This window comes from Neolamprologus multifasciatus, chromosome 7 (assembly GCF_963576455.1).
Source record: "Neolamprologus multifasciatus chromosome 7, fNeoMul1.2, whole genome shotgun sequence".
NCBI lineage: Eukaryota > Metazoa > Chordata > Actinopteri > Cichliformes > Cichlidae > Neolamprologus > Neolamprologus multifasciatus.
This window is the reverse complement of record NC_140445.1, coordinates 50,457,601-50,478,515: the sequence shown is the minus strand read 5'-3', so window position 1 is coordinate 50,478,515 and position 20,915 is coordinate 50,457,601. Positions and strand designations below refer to the sequence as shown.

General features: G+C 38.3%; 3 protein-coding genes across 4 annotated transcripts; 1 reads left to right on the top strand and 2 right to left on the bottom strand.

Annotated features, from left to right (window-relative positions):
• Positions 1-121: 121 nt before the first annotated feature.
• LOC146515255 (uncharacterized) lies at positions 122-9,807 on the bottom strand. 2 transcript variants are annotated; one of them, XM_085166784.1, is made up of 19 exons: positions 9,728-9,807; positions 7,597-7,691; positions 7,389-7,503; positions 7,122-7,296; positions 6,926-7,037; positions 6,447-6,553; positions 6,151-6,277; positions 5,837-5,957; positions 5,591-5,676; positions 4,879-5,018; positions 4,727-4,786; positions 4,573-4,636; positions 4,378-4,472; positions 4,149-4,277; positions 1,612-1,726; positions 1,387-1,524; positions 1,082-1,248; positions 915-997; positions 122-713 (listed from the first exon to the last, which is right to left on the bottom strand). In XM_085166784.1, exons 2-19 carry the CDS (start codon positions 7,673-7,675, stop codon positions 518-520), a joined length of 2,109 nt encoding a protein of 702 aa, XP_085022910.1. In that variant the 5' UTR covers positions 7,676-7,691; positions 9,728-9,807; the 3' UTR covers positions 122-517. The 2 variants fall into 2 exon arrangements, with proteins under 2 accessions (XP_085022910.1, XP_085022909.1); XM_085166783.1 differs by lacking the exon at positions 9,728-9,807 and adding an exon at positions 9,372-9,481.
• Positions 9,808-10,568: 761 nt separating this feature from the next.
• Positions 10,569-15,060, bottom strand: LOC146515254 (interleukin-17 receptor A). Its single transcript, XM_085166785.1, has 11 exons — positions 14,922-15,060; positions 14,774-14,795; positions 14,186-14,320; positions 13,926-14,041; positions 13,707-13,827; positions 12,428-12,475; positions 12,168-12,325; positions 11,997-12,071; positions 11,829-11,898; positions 11,591-11,686; positions 10,569-11,506 (listed from the first exon to the last, which is right to left on the bottom strand). The coding sequence occupies exons 1-11, from the start codon at positions 15,018-15,020 to the stop codon at positions 10,578-10,580; spliced, it is 1,869 nt and encodes a 622-aa protein (XP_085022911.1). The 5' UTR covers positions 15,021-15,060; the 3' UTR covers positions 10,569-10,577.
• Positions 15,061-16,664: 1,604 nt separating this feature from the next.
• Positions 16,665-20,400, top strand: LOC146515253 (troponin I, slow skeletal muscle-like). Its single transcript, XM_085166787.1, has 7 exons — positions 16,665-16,891; positions 18,947-18,979; positions 19,262-19,309; positions 19,465-19,596; positions 19,677-19,766; positions 19,950-20,120; positions 20,236-20,400. The coding sequence occupies exons 4-7, from the start codon at positions 19,492-19,494 to the stop codon at positions 20,320-20,322; spliced, it is 453 nt and encodes a 150-aa protein (XP_085022913.1). The 5' UTR covers positions 16,665-16,891; positions 18,947-18,979; positions 19,262-19,309; positions 19,465-19,491; the 3' UTR covers positions 20,323-20,400.
• Positions 20,401-20,915: the final 515 nt, after the last annotated feature.

Genomic DNA, 20,915 nt, shown 5'->3' with positions numbered 1-20,915 from the left:
CAGATTTTATTTAATATATAGTTGCTGTGACACAAAAATATAAAGGAATATCTTACCCATCCAATATTATAGAATCTTGTTTTTATATGTTATTGTGTAAACATAATTAAAACATAAAAAGAAAATATTTATATAAAAACACTGGTTCATAATAACTTGCTTTCCATCTGTCCTTAATGTAATGTATTTTATAGATTCTTTTGTATTTAGTGCCTTTCACAAAATCATCATAGTAATTATTCAACTGCAAACCACTGACTGTGTCATTCTTTAGAAATCAAAGCACCAGAATGCCCTTGAATTCATAATTTTTATAATCTGTTTATTGAATTTGGTTATCATATGGCTGTATAAAATTAACAAAGCTGCTTGATATATTTTGCAAGATACAATTATTACAGAACATTAATAATCAAGGAAAATTAGAATTCAATGGTTTTTTCTTTTGTTCTTCATAGTTTCCTCGGTCACAATTCCATAAGAATATTAAAAAGCTAACACAATTTTTTATTATTTTTTAATCAATCCACACAAGGCTTGGTTTGGGCCAGGTCTGAGTGTGGACTTTGTTGGGGTTTACAGCATCTAAAGTGAGGATTGGAGCGATGGGGTGCGGGGATGCCAGAGATGTCCTTGCAGCCAAGAGTCCCATCCGAACACAGCTGTCTGTGTCTTTCCCCAGGAGAATCCCTGCCATTAAGGCACCTGCAAGACTGGAAACAAAGGGGGGATGAGAGTCTTTTGTTTGAGTGTTTCACCCTCATTTTGTGACTCAGTGAAAGAATGCCAGTGAGATGGGGAGAGAAAGAGGTCATGGAAATTGAAAAGTGGAAAAACTGCAGCAGAAGAAACAAAGGAAATGAAAGTCAAATAAGAACAAGATGTATGAAGTAGGTCAAGCAAATTTTTAGCACCTATCTCCAGCTCCCGACACATTCATTATCTCCTCTGGGGTCACAGCAAGTGCTGGGTAGTGGAGACCACAAAGCTGCCTCTTCTGCAAACAGAAGCAGGAAAAAAGCCATTTTCACCACTACTGTCAGAGCAAATCGTTACAGGCTGGCATGAAGACCATCCTTACCCTTTTCTGTTTTCTTGGCTGCAAGTTGACTGTGCCTTCATCGTACTCTCCACACAGCAACACACCATTAGCCCCTAGAGTCACCACCAGGCAGTGAAGATGCTCCAGAAGAGGGCGCGAGAGAGCCACAGCAACACTGAGCGTCTCGTCGAGTGTGCTCGGCAGCACTGCCGCAATACAAAACCACATCCTCAACTTCCGTCAGAGTATTTGCATTTTTGACAAGAGCTCTAACATCAATAGCAGAGGGTGTGAGTTTGTTTTTTGATGGCTTTCGCTGATAAAAGAGGAGTAACATAGTTTACCTTCAGGTGTTTTGACACCCAGTGTTTTATTCATGGTGCACAGCTCTGCCAGGTTTGGAGATGAATAGGACAAAGACTTCCAGGCATCTGAAAGGAAAGGCTTACAAGCCTTTTCTGAGTCGGTCGGTTCATACCAAACTGCGATACGCATGAAAATCTTAGTGTTACAATCAATAAAAGCACATTTTTGAGATTTTTTTAGAATCATGTCTTTCCATTGGTTACCATTTATGTTGCGCTTTTCAGCAAAACAACAAACATAGTTGATGGTTGAGGTGGGAATGTTACCATCGAGACACACGAGTGTGGCTGATGAAAGTTGCGTCTTGAATTGTGACACCTACAAAAAATTATTCAGTGACAGAATATTGAAATGGTAAGTACAGCGTATTTAGCATTTTGTAAAACCAGAGGTTCTTCACAGGGGCTCAGGGAAAACAATAGCAAAATGTAAATCAATAATTTCATAAATTTAATAAATCAGTCAGCAAATTGAGAAAATATACCTGTCCAAAACTGTACAAAACCGAAATACACTAACCAAGCATTTTATTAGGTACATCTTGCTACGGGGTTGGGCCCATCTGCCTTCAGAACTGCCTTAATTCGTAAATTCAACAGCTGATGAGAAGCTTTTGCTTCTCCACATCACAAAGGTGCTCTATTGGACTGAGAACTGGTGACTGTGGAGGTCATTTGAGTAGAGTGAATTCACTGTCATGTTCAAGAAACCAGTTTGAGATAATTTGAGCTTTGTGACACGGCATGGCGACCTGCTGGAAGAAGCTGAGAAAATATCTTAGCAGCCTGAGCCATTGATACAAGGCATGATCATTCAGTGGTTTGATGTTGCTTATTTCAAATGCTGGCTCCAAATCACCACCAGAAATCGAGACTTATCAGACCAAGCAATGTTTTTCCTGCTGTCCAATTTAAGTGAGGCTGTGCAAACGTTAGCTTCAGTTTCCTGTTCTTAGCTGATAGGACTGGAGCCTGGTGTGGTCGTCTGCTGCTCCATACTATTCAGAGATGCTCTTCTGCATACATTGGCTGTAACCACTGATTATTTGTGTTACTATAGCCTTTGTGACCCACACAAATATGTGGTCAAAATTGTGAATCAAGTCTTGTTAAATATGTAGGCAATCATGGATGCTTTACTTTGTTTACTGGTATGACAAGGTTCAAGAGGTCCTCCAAGTTTTTTGTTGCAAATGAATGCATATCACTTTGGACAGTAGATGGCAGTAGAGTACCTTAGGACAGAGTTGTGCACATAGTTCTGGCAAGACTGACCAGGCCAACTGCAGCGTGTTTCCTCTGCACTATTTCTCCTGTTTTACAGGGCAGTAATGTGCTCAGCCAAGTATACAGTTCCTGTATATACAGTTCCTGTATACTTGGGTAACTTTGCCTCTCTTGCAAGTGTTTTTGTGTACCATGTCTGTAAAACGTTCTTAGTTGGGGTCTGAGGTCATCTTAAAATTTATGTTTTAATCATGTCAGAAGCTAGCTTGTCTGAAAACATACAAAGCCAGAAAGCTAATATGAGTATTGCCACCACAAATGTTAGCAAATACATTAGAAATGAATGTGGAGTTCTTCCATAATAAGACACAAACACAGTGCAGTTCTGTTTTTGTCTTAATAAATGTCCTTACCTTTAGATCCTTTATCATATGTAATTTTTTTTAAATTTGTGTACTGTGGTCTCTCGTTTATCGCGAGAGTTACGTTCTAAACATAACAGGCAATAGGTGAAATTTGTTTTGCCTAATGCGCCTTATAATCCGGTGTGCCTTATGCGTAATGTCTACCTTACTTTAGCATGTCCAGAAGTCCAACTTTTTGTGCGGTAGGATCTTCCTCTGCCTTTTGGGTGCTACCACAGGTGCCTTTGGCAATGCAAAACGTTTCGTCGACATTGTTGTGTTTGTTGGGGAGAAATCTTACAAACATACAGTACTGCACTTCAGAGTCACACTGCTAGCGATCGAAGATTTATGTAAATTTGACAAGCTCAACGCATTCTGTACTGTACAGGAGACACGGCACCAAGGAGACTGACAATGGTCTACAGCCGATCAGGTCGCAGAACACAATGCGCTGTAAAAAAAAAAAAAAAAAAAAAAGCATGCAAAGCAGTGAGGCCGCAAAAGGTGAACCGCGTTATAGCGAGGGACCACTGTACATAAAACTGGTGTCAAAATTTGTGTTTGAATATGCTTCACAATATTGTAATAGAAACAAAGACAGAGCAATGGCACTCAAAGTCATCTATAGGAAAATGTATTTGGCTAACCTTTTGACTCTTGAGATTAAAAATGTCTTTTGCAAGACAAAACTAGAAACTGTAGCCATCATCATCATCATAATCTGACACCACACAGCAAGAAGAGTTTGGGTGTGAATCTCCTGACTTGCTCAACCCTTCTTTGGGGGGTTTCCATGTTCCCCTTGACCCTGTGTGGGCTCACTCTGGTTACTCTGGCTACCGCTCACAGTTAAGTTAATTGGAGGCTCTAAATAGTCAATGGATGTGAGGTATATAAAATGCATAGAACAGAGTGTTGTGCTAATTTGTGCATTAAAAAAATAAGTATAACGTGTATGGAAAAAAGCTTTTTAAAGTGTATTTTAGGGGCAAAGTCTTCATCTGTTTAAAGTAGATCTGTCACATTTGACTGAGGATTCTATATGTGCAGTTTTCATCCCTTTGTGCTTTATGTCTCTTAGCATGAATAGTGTCTGATGTCACTTACATGGTGCTCTGTGATTTGCTGATGAATATCCATGTCTCCCAAACCGAGACTCAGCTCTCCACTCTCAGTGATGACAGCACAGTAGGTTGCAGTGCTGTGCTCTTTGAGCCTGGCCACACCACTTGTGTTCTTACAAAAAGTTGAAGAGGAAAAAACAAATATATTATTTTCATCTTTAAATAAGATTTTAGTCGTGCATGGTATTGACTAAACACCAGTGTTCACATACCATATGTTTGCAGTAGTTTAACACTGCATCACTGTTTGAATCAGCTCCAGTAGCTGAAATGAACAGGGTTTCTTGGCCTAATCTGCTTAGAGAGTCTTTAAGGAAACAGAGAAACAGAGAACAGAGAAATCACTCACGAAACTCAGGAAACTATGTTCATGATGTAAAACATAATCAGATAAAAAAAAAAACAACCAGCGATGTTTCTTCCTACACCACCAAATGATTGACAGACACTTCCTGGGTTAGTTTGTCCAAACTGAAAGAGATAACGGGAGTTCTCAGAAGTCAGTCTGGTTCACCTCCTCTGCACTATTGTGGCTGATTCCATGTCGTAAATGAAGCTTACTTTAAGTGCTTTTGTTTTTCCCTTGGCGATAAAATCAACATTTATTCCTCCTATCACGACCTGCAACAGAATAGTCATTGCATGCACTGTTATGTATGACTGTTTGATTTTCACTATTTTAGAATTTGAAAAAAAAATGTGTTTATACTCACAATATTGGAATCTGAATTGGATGGAAATTTTGACGCTTTTGGAGAAGTTTGACATTTTAATCCTCTGTCATTCATCTGCTTTGACAGAGCACAGGCTATTTGACTGCCAACTTTTGCGTTGTTATGAATGAGAGCAATGTCTTGAAACAGGACACATTAAGGACACATTAGTTCTCATACATCCATCCATCCATCCATTCACTTCCGCTTATCCTTCTTCAGGGTCGCGGGGGGCGCTGGAGCCTATCCCAGCTGTCATAGGGCGAAAGGCGGGGTACACCCTGGACAGGTCGCCAGTCTGTTGCAGGGCCAACACACAGGGACAGACAACCATTCACACTCACATTCATTCGCACATTCACACCTAGTGGCAATTTGGATTATCCATTATCCAATTAACCTATCCCCACAAGCCGCACGGTGGGAGGAAGCCGGAGTACCCGGAGGGAACCCACGCAAACACGGGGAGAACATGCAAACTCCACACAGAAAGACCCCGGCCTGATGGTGGACCTTCTTGCTGTGCGGCAACAGTGCTAACCACCGTGCCACCGTGCTAGTTCTCATACACTGTAGGCCAAAAGTCTCCAACAGTAACATTGTCATGCCAATCAATCATCTTTGTACTCTCTCTCTTTTTTTCACCAAAGGGTTTGATACAATCATGTTTACTGCATAATTTTTTTGATGAGTCAGACTTTTGAAAGGATACTAGCCTGAAGGGACTTCCCTTGAGTCAGGGCATTGACTTTTTGAAGAATGAATGGCGTCACATCTTTTCCCATGACACCTTCAGCCCTTGAGAGTTCAAAGAGAGAACAGAAAATGATGCTAATACTGATATCAGTGACATTAATCAGTGACTTTATGATACCTGGCGCATCAGGTATCATAAAGTGGCCACATTTCTAATCCAAAGTTGGCTCCTGAGAGAAAATTGAAAACAGATTTTCCGTACCTTGCCTCTGCCACTGCAACTTTTATGGCATCTTCAATCTGCTGTCCAGATGCTGCGTGCTCCTCTGGGATGGGCACAGCTAACAGGACGCCACTTTGGAGTCCCAGGGACAACGAGCTTGCTGAGTGACCAAACAAAACCCCAAAACAATAAAATAAATATCATACAAAAAATAACAACCCAAAGCTGCTGTACAGTGAGTGTCTAACATTCTATTTGCTAAAATGTGACGTAAAATGAGACAGTAACTAGTACTGAATTTTAACGTGTGAGTGCTCTATCAGTGTTTATTAAGGCATAAAATTGTGATATACCAATAAGTTTTGCAGCCTCCTCAGGGTTGGAGACGTGGCATGCAGACCTGAATCCACTTTGTGGAGAGAAGAAGGCTGGAAAGTTCTTTGACTGTCCATAAGTGGCTACACAGACACCCTGTGTCTCCTGTTTATAGAGAGAATCGATTGTATATACATTTTAGATGAATTCATACAGGTTAAGGATTAGAATACACTGATTACTAATACATATTTGCTCTTCATACTGAAATATGCACCACTTTATTAAGCCTGCCAGAATGGGGGGGAGGGGGGGTGGTGTAAAAATTTCTTACAAGAAACTCCAGTGTGCGGCCGATGTCCAGAATGGACTTGACCCCAGCAGAGACGACAGCGATGGGAGTCCTACCAAGTTCTGTGAGATCCGCACTGATATCCAGACCTGGGAGATTATTAATCTAATCAGAGAAACTATTTTAAGCTTTTACTTAAATACAGTTTTCACATAAAGATACTTTATGTGAAAGGAGTTATCTAACTCCTTCACGTTTACATAAAATCTCAGGACAGTAAGCGACCTTACTGTTGTGACATCCTTCCACATTTAGACCTTAAACAACTGTAACCAGATGTGTCTTTACTTTACCAACCGTGTGCACAGCACCATCTTTGTTCCTTCCTTTGTGGCAAAATTAACAGAAATGTAAAATTTGCCCACCTGACAACATATTTTGTTTACTCCAAGCACAGCTCTTTGTGAAATGATATAAAAATGTGTAAAAGGTATTTTTCAAAAATGTGGGACTCAGCTCACTGTTCTCTCCATCTCTGTGAACTCCTCCAATACCCCCAGTGACAAAAACAGGAATCCCAGCTGTGTGTGCTGCTATCATGGTGGCTGACACTGTTGTTCCTCCAGAGAGTCCCTGAGAAAAGAACATACATCTAATACGTGGATGACACTCTGGCAGTATTTCATTTAGAGTGTGATCAAAGTGTCGAAGACTCACTTTGCTAATGACGTAGGGCAGATCACGCCGTGACACTTTCTGGGAGATCTTGCTCTGGGCGAGGTGGTCAAGCTCCTCGGACGACAGTCCAACATGGACTTCCCCACTGATGACGCCAACCGTGGCGGGAGTGGCTCCTTCAGCTCGTACAATAGCCTCCACCTCCTTGGCTGTCCTGTATAACACTCTAACTCATCATTTAATCTTAAAACAAATATTACCTTCTGGTACCCAAGTTTGTTGGTAATTGAAGGTCATTTTTGGTACCTCAGGTTGTGTGGGTAAGGCATGCCGTGTGTGATAATTGTGCTTTCAAGGGCAACCACGGGTTTGTTTTCTGCCATTGCCTGTGACACAGATGGGTGAATTCTGAGGAGGCAATCTGAAAGAAGAGGTAATCATCATTATTTCCATAAACTGGTTATAAACTGTGTTAACATTATAGCTTTTAATGTCAGTGATACAGTGCATTTACCCTTTTTGAGCATTGTCCTCTGGCATGTTGTTATTTCTCTTCTTAGTACAAGAGCAGAGACTTGCCTCAGTATCCTCATTTTGTTTGGGTCAACCCTGAGAGCATGAATGATTTTAGTGTCAATAAAGTTGTATCAGGTGATCTTCTTCTTCTGATCAACTTGCATGAATCAAGATGGCAGGTGCTTTTTAGTTAGATAGTTAAAATAACATTTGTACTACAGAGCTGCACAAAAGTCGTTAGCCACCTATCATTTTTTTAAAAATATTTTACATGTATGAAGCCAGATTCTCTTTAGTTTGTTAAGGTCAAACATAAAAAAAACCCCATTAAAAAAGGACCTAATTCGAGGGTTGAACCAGTGTTAGCAAAGAAATAATTGTAAATTATATCTTTGGGCACATTGTTACTATCAATGTGCTTTACTCTCACAAAAACACATAAATTATACCAATTTCTTTAGTTGAATATACAATAAATGTCAAAGAAAACAGTTTGACAGGCATAAAGTTGTATATTTGCCCAAAATGTTGCCATGAAGCAGTTTTCATAGCACAATGCTTTGACATGCCATCCCTGCCACACTAAATCAGCATCAGTTCACATATCATGCAAACAGGTCAGCAGAGGAGCCCATCAGTATCACCCTTTACATCGCCCTGCGCTTGGAGAAATCCATCTCATATTGCTCTTTCTGGACTTCAGTTAAGTCTTTAACACCATTTTACCAACCAGTCTAACTGTGTAGCTTGGGCCTGAACTTGAACATCTGTAGCTGGATTTTTGATTTCTAGTGTCAGGTTAGTAAAGCACACAACCTCAATCATCACTCTGAACACTGGTCTTGATGCGTGTGCAATCATCCAGGCAAGGAAATCCCCCAAAATTGATTCATTATGCAAATGTACTGTTTCCCAAGAATGTGTGACGAACCCTCTCCTGTATGTTCTCTTCCCCGATGATTGTCAACCCATCCATGTGACAAACTCCATCATAAAGTGAGAGATGCTTCTGGCCCTTCATTTGATCCATCTACTGTTTGCAGAAGCCTCATTAGAAATGGTCACAGTGAAAGGGTGGCTGTCAAGGAGCCGTTTTAAAGGCAGGGAAACAGTGAGGAAGGCTGAAGTATGCCAAATTAGAAAAAACTTGGACTGCAAATAAGTGTCAAAAACCTTATGGAGTGATGGCTACAGTTTCTAGTTCTAAACATCATTAGTATGTTAAGAGACAGGTACAACAGTGAGTTTCTACAGCCATCTATAGAATACAATAGAAACTCTGTCATGGTTTGGAGCTGCATTTAAGCCAGTTGGGAATCTTGGCAAAGTTGAAAGTGGAAAGCGTATGTTTGGCACTGGCTTCATTTCTCAGCATTAAACACATTGACAATGCAGTAAAAGCATACTTGGATAGAAAAACAGCTGAAAACTATATGTCATGGACTGGGCTCCCCTGAGCTCAGACCTCAACATTATTGAAACAGTGTGGGATCATCTTGACAGATAACAGAAGAAAAGTCAGCAAGAGTGTTGCACAATACTGAAAATATTTAATGTCAACTTATCGAAACAAGAAAGAGATTACAAGAGAAAGCTGCTTCAAAGTTGAGAAAGACACGTTCTTGCTGTTGAATCAAGCGTTACACACACTGCATTTAGTTGAGATTTCATGGTTCTTCAACACAAAATGCAAACAGTGACATTAAAAAGGGACTACAGAAAAAATCAAACTCTACTTTTTTGTGTCTATAAATTAAAAGCAATAAACTTTACCTTGTGTTTTTGAAGGAAAAATTGTTTAGCCTCCCAAATTTATTCTACCCTACAGTGTGTTTTCTGCCAAAGCAGGGCACAGTGCCTGCACAGTCATTGTGAGACATTCTGTGTACCAGAAAGTTGGGATAAATTCCCAGCACCCTGACCCAATTTTTTTGACACTAGCACACTGTGAGTATTCCAGCATAGTAATGTGAAAGACTCCCTTTAATCCAAAACAAAGTAAAGAAATACTGCTGAGTTAGAAAAAAACACATAATACTTAAAACTGAATACATTTATAGGGCTGTCTTGATCAAAAACATTCAAAATGAGAAAAAGGTCTAATATATAGAAAAAGGTTTGGGTCTTACCTTCTCCACTGCAACAAAAATGCTACAAACTTTGCCCACAAGGTTGAACTTTGACCCTGTTAACACTGTTTACACAGCCCACAAGCATCAACAGCACATTTCAATAGTTTAACCTTCTCTGTTACTGTCTCCTGGCAAATCAAATCAATGCAAAACCACACAGAACAAAGAGCAAGCAGATCATGCACAATATAGTACAACACACAGTAAATAAGAATATTTTTAAATAAATGTACAAAAATGTCCTTGTAAAAATACAGTTTTTATGGTTTGTAGTGGAATGATACATGTATTACTTAGTTTCTGTTCTCCCGTGTACATATAAAGACATGGTTATCACAAGTATGAGAAGGTCTTGATGCTATTCTATTTAACTTGTTAAATGAACTACATTGTGGTACAGTGGTTAGCACTAAAAGGTCGCAGCATGAAGATTCAGTAGGAAGGTCCTTTTGTGTGAACCTTGCATGCTCTGCCTGTGCCTGTGTGGGTGTCCTCTGGGTGCTTTTGTTTTGTACTATAACCTAAATACACTCTTGCTGGATTAACTGGTGATACTAACTTGGTCATAGATGTAAATATAAGAGTTTGTGGTTGTCAGTTTCTCCGTGTTGTCACCATGATGGACTGGAACGTAGGAGTATCCACAATGAATAAGTTGCCCTACTTTAGTCATCTAAACGTAACTTAGTTTTTCTACGACAATGAGATTCCATAATTTTTTTAAGTTCTGAGAACTAGTTACATTTCACAGTGTACCTGCCTTGCAGTCAGTGTTAGCTGGGATAGGCTCCAGCCCCTCTGCCACCCTAAGTTGGATACGAGGTTAAGAAAATGGATAGAAGGACGGTCACGAGTTCTGAACAATTAGTGGGTGGAAGTGCAGTGAGGAGAACATTTGAAGATTTTCTGACAGATAAAGTTTTGTTTCATCTGCGATGAAGTCATCATTTGTCTGCACATGATGACTGATAACTTGCACTGGGTGAAGAACATAATCTGTTTTAAATTTCGGGTATATGGGAGGGTTTTTATAGATTTCATATGAAGTCTCCTCAAACTCCAGTTCTGAGCTTTCCAGTAGCTCCTCTTCAAACCAGCGTGGATGCTTCATCTGGTATGCACGGAAAGCCTCTATAGCATCATGCAAGGCTCTACCTGAAGGACACAGATGGTAAGTGTCTTCTGAAAGCCCTTCAACTTGCTTCACAATGCCTGGTTCATGTTTTTCTAAGTCCAGGATTCTGAAAAAGACCTCCTCGAACTGTTTCATCAGCTTGTATCGTACTGTAATGTTGAAAGGCGAAGGAACGTCTTCTTCTGAAGAAACGCCATCAAAGTAAGCCACAATGTACTTTTTGAACGATGCAGATCGGATAAAATGAGGAACCAAGAGGCTGAGGGACGGTGTGAGCATGTCACCTACAGATGAGCAAGCATCTTCTCTCATGAAAACCTGTTTGTCACCACACATGGCTCTCCACTTGGCTTGTACGCCTCGTGAGCACAGGATTAGTATCTTAGCAGAGGATTTCTCAATTTGCTCTTTGTGCCAGTCCAACCACTGGATCTTTCCAAGCACTCCCAGTCTACTGGAATCCAGCAAATCCAGGACCACCTCAGTACCACATTTGTTCATCAGGAAGGCACAAAGCTTGAGAACAATATTTTTGTATAAAGGGTGATCAAGGGAGTGGATGATGAGGACGCTCTTTCTCTCTTTGACTTGCAAAACTTGTGGTTGGTCTCTGGCAGTGGGTGAAGATGTGTCCAAAGGATCTGAGAAATAAAGAAAATTGCAAATTAACTATTTATCTATTCAAGCTTCTGTTTAATACAGTGCATGTTTATAAGAAGACAAACCTTTATGAGATGCTCTCCAGAGCAAACAAGCCAGACAAATACTAATTAACAGCAGTCCAATGCCGGCCTTTATAAGATAAGTCCTTGTTGGATAATCTAAAAAGAAAGAAACTCATACTTACATACTTTGAAATAGTTTTTCATATAACTAAACATACGTAAAATGAATTACAACATGACTATAGGTTAATGTAAGACTTCTGATACCTACAATATGATTGGTAAAAATTGCACTTACACTGGCAGTAATCAATTGTTTTCTTGGGGCTCCAACAATTATTTTGGCATTGCCTAAAGAATGGTTGGACCTTCAAGACAAGCAGAGTAGAATGAGCTCTTGACATATTATCTCTATACGAAAAATTATTTTACTAACTGTTAAGATTGGTACACTAAGTTAACTCACCATTACTGATATTTCACACAGCCTGAGTTGCCACCGCTCAAACTCAAATGTCACGTTCACAGTCGTTGCGTTTTCCTTGTTATTTACGGGGAATTAAAAGAAAACAAAGTCATGTCATGATTACTCCTGTCATGACTGATATAAAAAGGTGTCGAGTTTAAGTAGAACTACCTTTGAGACATTCTTTGAGCAAAGGATGCCACTGTTCAGGATGGAAACTCTGTATTTCTCTGAATACCATGAAGCCTTAAATGTTACAACAATGGACAACATTTTGATGTTACCATTAGTCAACACTTCAGTCCGCATGCTATGATCCCACAGGCTGCCTGAAATGAAAGACGAAGAATAAGAACATGTTTCAGTGTTCTGGGTCTAAATGAATACTGAAATATTTAAAATTCAAGAGAAGCAAAGAATGTGAAATTTACCGTTTTCCAGACACATTCGGACCTGTTGGATTGTTTTGTCATCACATCCTGGGAATCGTAGTAGATGATGTAAGAAGGGAACCAGGACATATTAAAGTCAAACATGAAAATTACAGCTGCAAAAGTGATTCAGACTACAGAAGAATCAGCAGTGAGCCTGTTGATTTCTTATTATTGATTATTATTTTAATTACTCTTATTATAATTACTGTTTCATTGATTCTTGTTCTTCTTACTGTTTGATGGTATTGATTGCAACATTTTGTGGCTGTAACTTCCACATTAGCCCATATTGTGCTTACACCTGGATTAAAATCAGCTACAGTTCTGTGAGAAAACCGAGTACTCCCTTATTGCATCCTTATGATTTAAGATGGTAGGCAGCAGCCGGGTAATGCTGATCAAATGCATTTGATTAACTGACCATCAGCAAGCGTGACAACGTCTATAAAAGTATATATTTTGGCATCTTGCTTGTTTGCAACATTTAGATGTTCCATAATCTTCCCAGCAGTCGATGCCCTAGGAAATTCAGCAAAAGGTCAAATGCTCAATGCTTAGAGAAAACCCAAGAGCTATATCTCACACTCTACAGGCCTCAGTTAGTCTGTTAAATGTTAAAGTACATAATGGCACATTTAGAAAAAACAGGACTGAACTAGTGCGCCCAGTTTGGAAAGCCTCTTCTTTCTAAAAAGAACACAGCAACACAGCTTAGGCTTGTAAAGTTGCATTTGAAAAAACCCCCACAAGACTTCTGGAACAATGACCTTCAGACAGATGTTTTGTCCATAATGCAGAGCGTCATGTTTGCACAACATATCAGCACAAACACTTCACACTGACTGTAATAAAAAAAAAATGGTGCTTGTTTTGCAGACACAGGACGTGGGCACCTTGCAGTCACTGAGTCAAACATGAACTCCTCTGTATGTCAAAGTACTCTAGAGTCAAACATGAGGCCATCTGCCAGAACTTGGCTCAAAGTTAATCATCCAATAGGACAATGCAGCTAATCTATAACATAATGGGTGAAAAAGGAAGTAATCAACGGGTTGCAATGGCCCAGTCAAAGTGCAAACCTCAACCAAAGCTCAATGATCTGCAGCTGCAACTCCTGTCCACAAACCACACAGCAACAGTAAGCAGGTTTCATCCTTTAAATGATTACAATTACCAAACATCTTAAAAAATTGACTGGCGTGGACAAGTATTATGTGACATGTGAGACTGAAAAAGGTCTTCTTCTCCGGTTCATCTAGATCTGGTGGTAACTTACCTGGAATGGCAATTGACTTCCCTTTCCTCTTATCTCCATTCTCAGGTTCTGGCAAATTAAAAACAGTCACCATGTATGTGTGGCCGAAGTCTACCTCAACTTCATCCAAAGAAAATGTCCACTAATAAAGAAAAAAGAAAAAAAAATCACGCATATTTAAACTTCTCATTGAATGTGTAATAGTTAAGTAAAGGTTACGGAATCAATTATTTCTCCTACCTTATGGTTTTGGTTGTGCAATTTTGTACAACCAAAACTTAATTGCACACAAAGACTTTGATTTGTAGTTTGATCCACAATATTAATTTGAGATCCCTTAAGCGCCCATATGGATGCTGTGAACAGAAAAAGTGGTATATTTGTTGCCATTTTTAATATTTCATTTTCTATTTGCCTTTAAATGAAGCACTAATAGGTTTTCATTTTTCTCTTGACATATTCAAAAAATGTGAACTACAGTAAATATTAGCTTTACTTACAGTCAATATGTATTTTCCACGTCACATTCAAAACAGGAACAAGCTCATGTTTGCCCTTCCAGAGTTTCAAATCCACCGAATCTGGGCCGGTAGGAGCTTCTGTATTAGGTACTTTCTGTTCATCTGAGCAGTTATCTGACATCGAGGGATTTCTATATTATGATGCTAAAATATATTTCACTGATGTGTGCAGTGGTGGAATATATAGCATATTTACTCTCCTTTACCTTAAGTATAATTAAGTATAATTTTAAAGTACATACATTTTACTTCCTCATAGTTTTCTTGCTTTCAAAAAGTAGTTTACGTTCTACCGTGCAACATTTTATGGATGATTTTTAGATAAGATTCTATTAAGCCTTCACAATAATTAACAAGATAAAAGGTAATATGTAAATGTACAGCAAAGAAAGCCATCTTTTCACCATTTATTTAAGTAGCATGTATTTTAATGCTTGGCATACCAGTAATATGATGCTTTCAGCACTTTATTCAATTTTGTTATTCAACTATATATGGTTGAACTCTTCCTCATTTATACAGCAGTATGTCAACTTTATTCAACTGGTTGATAGATAATATACTTACTAATTGTGCAGTTGTTAAGGCCCTGCAAAGATAAGACAAAAAAAAAAAAAATGCAAAAACAAACAGGATAAGTTCATGAAGATTATAAATCCCCAACCTCTAACCTTAATCAGACTGCTTAAATTGTTATGTAGCATAAAATTCTCACTGGCTTTTTGCAGTCCAGATGGTTGTCCAGCATCCTAAGACCAGACGAGTTTGTGAGTCCAGCACTCAAACAGAAACAGAAAAAAAGAAAGTGGCTCATGCTGGTGTAGATCCTGATCCTGTAGCTCAAGTTGGAAAAGCTTTAAAAGCAACGGAGCAAATGAGAAAGATAAATGAATACAATAAAGATCCCCACTTGAAAACATGCAAACACAGCGAACGCTATCTGTGGTGTGAGTTCAGCAAGGATTTTCTTCAGTTTTATCAGACATCTAAACAGGAAGCGGTATGTCGTAGTTTCCATTCTAATGCACGACACTTTTTTTTAATGTCACAAGCTGCTTGTAAATTAGATAGTGCAGTGTTTTTGAATGCTATAGATTAATAACAACAACAACAAAAATATTAAAACATCAAACAGTCACTAGGAGGCAGCAGTGGCCAAATTTACAATTAGGAAATGACCCCTGTTTCAAGACATTTAAATTCCAGTTACAAGGTTAATACAAACAACCAAAAGGAACAAAAACTTTTAATTTAAATCTTTTTTTCATTTTCTTTATATTTTTTAAACTGCTTTTCTTTCTTGGGCACTTTGAGCCTTGACCTGGAATGAAGACTTGAACTATAAACCTCTCCTAGCTAGTGAGAACATCTCTTAAATCACATAAAGCCAGGAGACAGTCCAGCATTGTGGGGAACAAACTTAGAGCAATGCACTACATGGTTACCAGCTATAACATAGTACATGGCTATGTGATAATTCCTGTTGTATTGTCTGAGTTACTGTGCCTCCTACTGGATATTGAGCTCAACTGTATCAGTTTACATAACACTAAAGCAGACAGAGAGACAGACAGTCCTGTGCCACTGAAATCTGACCAGAATAGACCGTAGATATAGCGTTTGATCCGACCTCTGTGTGTGAGTGCAGTCATGGCAATGATTTATAAGCCATGGTGGCATCTTAGTCCAAATATAAAAATACTCTTTTATTGAGTACAGCAGCCCCAGGCTGCGATATGAAGTTCTGTGTTCCTCCTTATCAAATACCTTAGTGTAGCTGTGATCAGAGTGTGTGTGTGTTCATCTCTATACTTCCTCATCCTTAAAATGTATCATTCCCCTGATATATAAACTATAAACTGCATATGTTTTGCTTGATCATGCTTGCAAAGTAGATCAAAATATGTAAATGTTTTTAGTGAATGATTTTTATTGATGAATACACTTTAATAAGTACTTCATAATACTATAACCATGAGAGTACAGACATGAGTTACACCATGTTTAAAAATGGGTTTTTAAAACACTTTATAAAAGCCATGCTTTAGAATTAAATAATCCAAACACTTGCTTACTCTGCAGTCTATTCTTTACTTACATACACTATAAATACACTTAAAATCACCTAAAACATGGTTTTGAGTGTGTTAAAACCACGTTTTAACACACTTAAAATGCAAACTGAAAATACACTTAAAACCCTGTTTTTAATGCCTCTACGTACAGATTCAAAGGTTAGGTTGAAATAAACTTCAAGACTTCAACTTTTACAAACTCACATTAGCATGCACCACTGAAATAACTGGTCTTTAATGTAGGCCTCTGCCGGCAAACAATGAGGGCTCACCGTGGCGCATATTTAAAAAAGCAACCATGCTTTTAGTGCCTGGCATCTACAAAGGATAGCTCAGCTGTCAGCTAGGTGAGGGGGGCGTGAGGTGTGCCTTGTGCAATGCAATCACATGAAAATAAATGGGTCATGGGTTGAGGGCAAATCAAAAATGGATTGTGCTGCATGGTGCAGCAATTGTCAGGTGGACAGAGAGGGGGGGGGGGGGGGGGTGTCTATTTTAACAAGCCATCCACACAATACTTTGGGCACATAAATCTTTGAGCAATAACCATAAAGTGCTTTTCCTTTTCTCAGCACACCACTACCTTGTCTGATTTCCCGTCAACGCCAAGGTAAGTTTCACACAATAATAGAAAATTAAAGTCAGAGATTTTTAACATGGATATTAAATTAGACTTTTTGACCTAGCAATGCAAGATTAAGTGATGGCTCATTAAAGGTGATTCAGTGGACTATAGCTATTAAACTATAGTTAAAAATATTTTTTTCTATTGTTTCTTTTTAACAATGGCATTAAAGGTCCATTCTGTTTTATTTTCTGAGTTGTTAAAGTACCTGCATTTAAAGCCCTTTGGCTGTCTCAGTCGAGCTGAGTCTTGTTTTAACTTAGGGGTAGAGGAATACTGCATATCTACATGCCCCTGACAGTGATACTGCAGCCGGTATTTATGTGACAGGATCACAGCTATGTGGCTACTTTTGTCAAGGTCTTAAAACTTTTTGAACTTGGCAGCCTAGCTTTTACTCCCACAACATCTCAGGCTTCTTAATGATGTCTTCACCCTTTGAGTGAGGAAATGTAATCTGAGGCTGAAACTGCGCAACTGTGTTTTGGCTCTGGTAACAACACGTTTGATCCTTCACTGCAGTTAAAAGCTGATGTAATAAGTGACGAAAGTTTGCTCATATGAACTGGTAACCTTCTAGCTAAGGCTGAAGGCTTCCTTAAACCACCTGTAACTTTGCTTGTTGACTTTGACCTTCACCCTCTCTTAGACTGGCTTATTTTAAACTGGATAATGTCGTCAAGTGAGGAGAGCTTTTTATTTTTAGAACTACAACTGTTTATCACGATTAAATTCACTTTAATACAATGTAGTAATCAGTAGTAAGTTTTTGCAGGTAAAGATACAGAGTAAATAAAAACATATAGATAAGGAGAAGGCTACGTAATATGAAGGCATATATATCACGGAGAGATTATTCAAAGACATTAGCCAGCTAAATTTAAGTGTTGGTAACAGAGAAACAAAATAAACAATCTTCTAAGATAGAAAATGTGCCACAATATGAATCTGGATGAGATCTACTGATATATGCTGGTATGGTGTTGTTCCACTTTCTGTGCTGCCAAACTTTTTGTTGCTTGGCTGTCTCTCGCATTATCAAGGCCACAGCAGCTGATGGGACACAGTGCAATGTGGCCAAATATAGCTGCGCAACAGGCAACTCCTGGGAAGAAAGCTGAAAACTATCTGAAAGCCCCTGAGAGCTATTAGACTAAATAAATCTGTTTAGCAGATCTCGAACTCCCTAATCTTATTATCAACAGAGAATACTAGGAATACTAATAATTTGTGCTTTTTAAAATTGTTATTATCTATTAGTTTGCACATGTTATGTATGTTACACATAGTTGATTGCTTTGTGTAAACAAAAGTTTTTTTTATTTTAAAAAAGGATAAAAGAGAGCAAAATAAGAAAATAGTTGTTAGTTACAAGATAATATATTCCAGTATTTTTTTTTCTTTAATCACAAATCCAAACCCCATACTGTAACTAAAGGATGGCCTACAGGTCCCAAAAACCTTAATCATGCATTCTTTTTAATGATCAGCAGGGGGCAACTCTAAAAAGAGGTTTTAAAAACAATTCCAGCTGATTTGAAGTCTATGGGAAAATAACCATTGAGCTTATGTGACCCATGACCTCAGTAAATCCCTCATAGGTTTTTGGTCTCAATCACTAGTTTTACATTTTTAAATAAAAATATTTTAAAAATACAAGATTCTGTTCATTTTGTCAATTATGGTCATAGTTGCAAGTTGCTTTTGTATGCATATGCACTAATTTATTTCTTGCTCAGTTCCTCCCTTTGCTCTTAATATGCGGTTAAAAAAAAAAACAAGACCATGGGATTCAGCCTTCAAAATAAGAGTCCACAAATCAGGTGACAACGTCACCTGGATTATAAATGTAGTTTGCATCCAAAGCCCCCCAAAATATTAACTTTACACCAAGATATGAGAAAGAAAAGCTTCACAGCATCATGTTCAAAACCTTTAACCTTTGAAATGTTTGCTTGAACATTAATTTAAACTAACCTGAAAATCTGTGAATCTATATTTGTGATACTAGATGTTAAAAAATGTATTTCTCTTCCAAAGGCACAATAAGCTGCAGCAATGTCTGAGGGGTGAGTATTTTCCTAGTATAATTTGTTTAATGTGTTACATCATTCACCTATTTTAAAAAAACTTTCTCAAGTTAAAAAAAATAAAACAAGTGATCTGTGTGTGCATGTGTGTGTGTGTGTGTCTGTGTGTGTTTGTGTGTACTCATACCACCATTTTGATAATGAAGACCGGTGAGTAAAAATGCCAATGTTCACAACGATTACTTAATCTCTAATCCAAATTCGAAGTTTTATACACTTCATATGATATTTATCATCTACACTGATTTACCTCCTTTGGTTTTAGTCCAAGAGAAAGCGAAAGTTTGCTGTTACACGTCGACTCCTTTTGAAAGTAGGTCTTATAGATTCAAAGGAACTTGTGTTTTGTATTTGTTGTGTTTGGTTTTTTATTATCATTTTAATTTTTTATAGTTATCATCATTATTATTCAAAAGAGCCATTGTTTTTAATGTTAAAAAGAGTGATTCAATTCTTACTATATTTTAGTCCAAACTGCTGAAAAAGGCCGCTGCTATGCTGGTGGTAGAAGGTGAAGAGAAGGAAAGGGAGAAAGAAAGAGTTGTGAATGAGTCATACCCTCCACTGCAGCTGTCAGGAATGTCAGTCCAGGAGCTCCAGGTACTGACCAAACAAATTTTAAATGATCGGTAATTAATAAATTTATGTCATTTAAACATCTTTATTTTTCTTCTGTACAGGAACTTTGCAAAGAATTACATCGTAAAATTGACGTAGTGGATGAAACACGTTATGATATGGAGGCCAAAGCAGGCAAAAACGAGAAAGAGGTACAAACAATTTGAATCACAGTGTAAAAGTACTTTTTGTATAGTCCTGCGTGTAAAAAATGGTGGTAAAATGCTGCCCCTAGTGGTGAATGGGTTGGTTAAAACCTACAGCGGTTAATAACAGCAAGTACTTTCATTGTCAGAATGTAAACGTTATACACATGTTTGATGTTTGCTGCACAGATTATATCACTCAATCAGAAGATCATTGAGCTGAAGGGTATAAAGAAGCCCAATTTGAAAAGGGTCAAGAAAACAACAGACGATATGCTGGGTGCATGCACCGAGACCTCCAGACTAACAAAGGCTGATTTCAAGGCCAACCTCAAGACAGTAAAGAAAGAAGATGAAAAGGTAAAAACTTCAAAATGGCAACAAAAATTACACAAAAACGAAATTAAACTAAATTAATGAGTGATTTAAAATCTGTGTATTTTTATTTTAATTATCATAATTAATATTTAAACAGAGGGAAGAAGTGACGGACTGGCGGAAGAATGTGGAAGCCATGTCCGGCATGGAAGGCAGAAAGAAGATGTTTAATGCTGGACAATAAAAATTTTGCTCATGTTAAAAATGAAGCTATATTAGCAACACATCTTGCTAAAATAAAGCTTTAGTTTGCAATGCATAAGCTGAAGTGAGTGAGTTTTTATCTGAGTGAATCAAAACTTGTCAACATGACTTAATGTACACTTGTAAGTAGAAAAAAAACTGTATGCTTTGAATGCAATAATACAAATTACTAGGGGTGCAACGATACCCATATTTAACCGTTTGATACAGTGCTTTCGGTTCGGTACACATATGTATCGAACAATACAAAATTTTTAATTTATTTTATCAACTTTTCTTCTGACCATGCTGTCTGTGTTGAGAGCTCAGTGGATCTGCGTTGGACTACTCCGCCTAGGCTGCACTGTCGAGCACAGATCCACTGAGCGCAGCGCAAGCTAGCAAGACAGAAGTTAAGCTCGTTGCAACATGGCAAATTTAACCTCCCCCACCCTCATTCAGATCTGGCCTTTGGAACTATTTTGGTTTTCATGTGATGTATGACCCTGAAGGTAAGCGCGTCATGAACAAAAGTAAAACAGTATGTCGGATGTGCCGCAATGCTCAATTACATGGGTGGGAACTACTGCGTTA

What these genes read in the sequence shown, in the direction of transcription:
- LOC146515255 (XM_085166784.1), bottom strand. Translation starts at nt 7,675, where the DNA reads ATGAGGATACTGAGGCAAGTCTCTGCTCTTGTACTAAGAAGAGAAATA. An exon ending in CCTTACCCACACAACCTGAG is followed by an intron (nt 7,297 to 7,388) that starts GTACCAAAAATG and finishes AGTGTTATACAG; the next exon opens with GACAGCCAAGGAGGTGGAGG. An exon ending in GGGTGTCAAAACACCTGAAG is followed by an intron (nt 1,249 to 1,386) that starts GTAAACTATGTT and finishes GTATTGCGGCAG; the next exon opens with TGCTGCCGAGCACACTCGAC.
- LOC146515254 (XM_085166785.1), bottom strand. Translation starts at nt 15,020, where the DNA reads ATGAGCCACTTTCTTTTTTTCTGTTTCTGTTTGAGTGCTGGACTCACA. An exon ending in ATCTGGACTGCAAAAAGCCA is followed by an intron (nt 14,796 to 14,921) that starts GTGAGAATTTTA and finishes TTATCTTTGCAG; the next exon opens with GGCCTTAACAACTGCACAAT. An exon ending in TGTGTGAAATATCAGTAATG is followed by an intron (nt 11,899 to 11,996) that starts GTGAGTTAACTT and finishes CTTGTCTTGAAG; the next exon opens with GTCCAACCATTCTTTAGGCA.
- LOC146515253 (XM_085166787.1), top strand. Translation starts at nt 19,492, where the DNA reads ATGCTGGTGGTAGAAGGTGAAGAGAAGGAAAGGGAGAAAGAAAGAGTT. An exon ending in CAGGCAAAAACGAGAAAGAG is followed by an intron (nt 19,767 to 19,949) that starts GTACAAACAATT and finishes TTTGCTGCACAG; the next exon opens with ATTATATCACTCAATCAGAA. An exon ending in TAAAGAAAGAAGATGAAAAG is followed by an intron (nt 20,121 to 20,235) that starts GTAAAAACTTCA and finishes ATATTTAAACAG; the next exon opens with AGGGAAGAAGTGACGGACTG.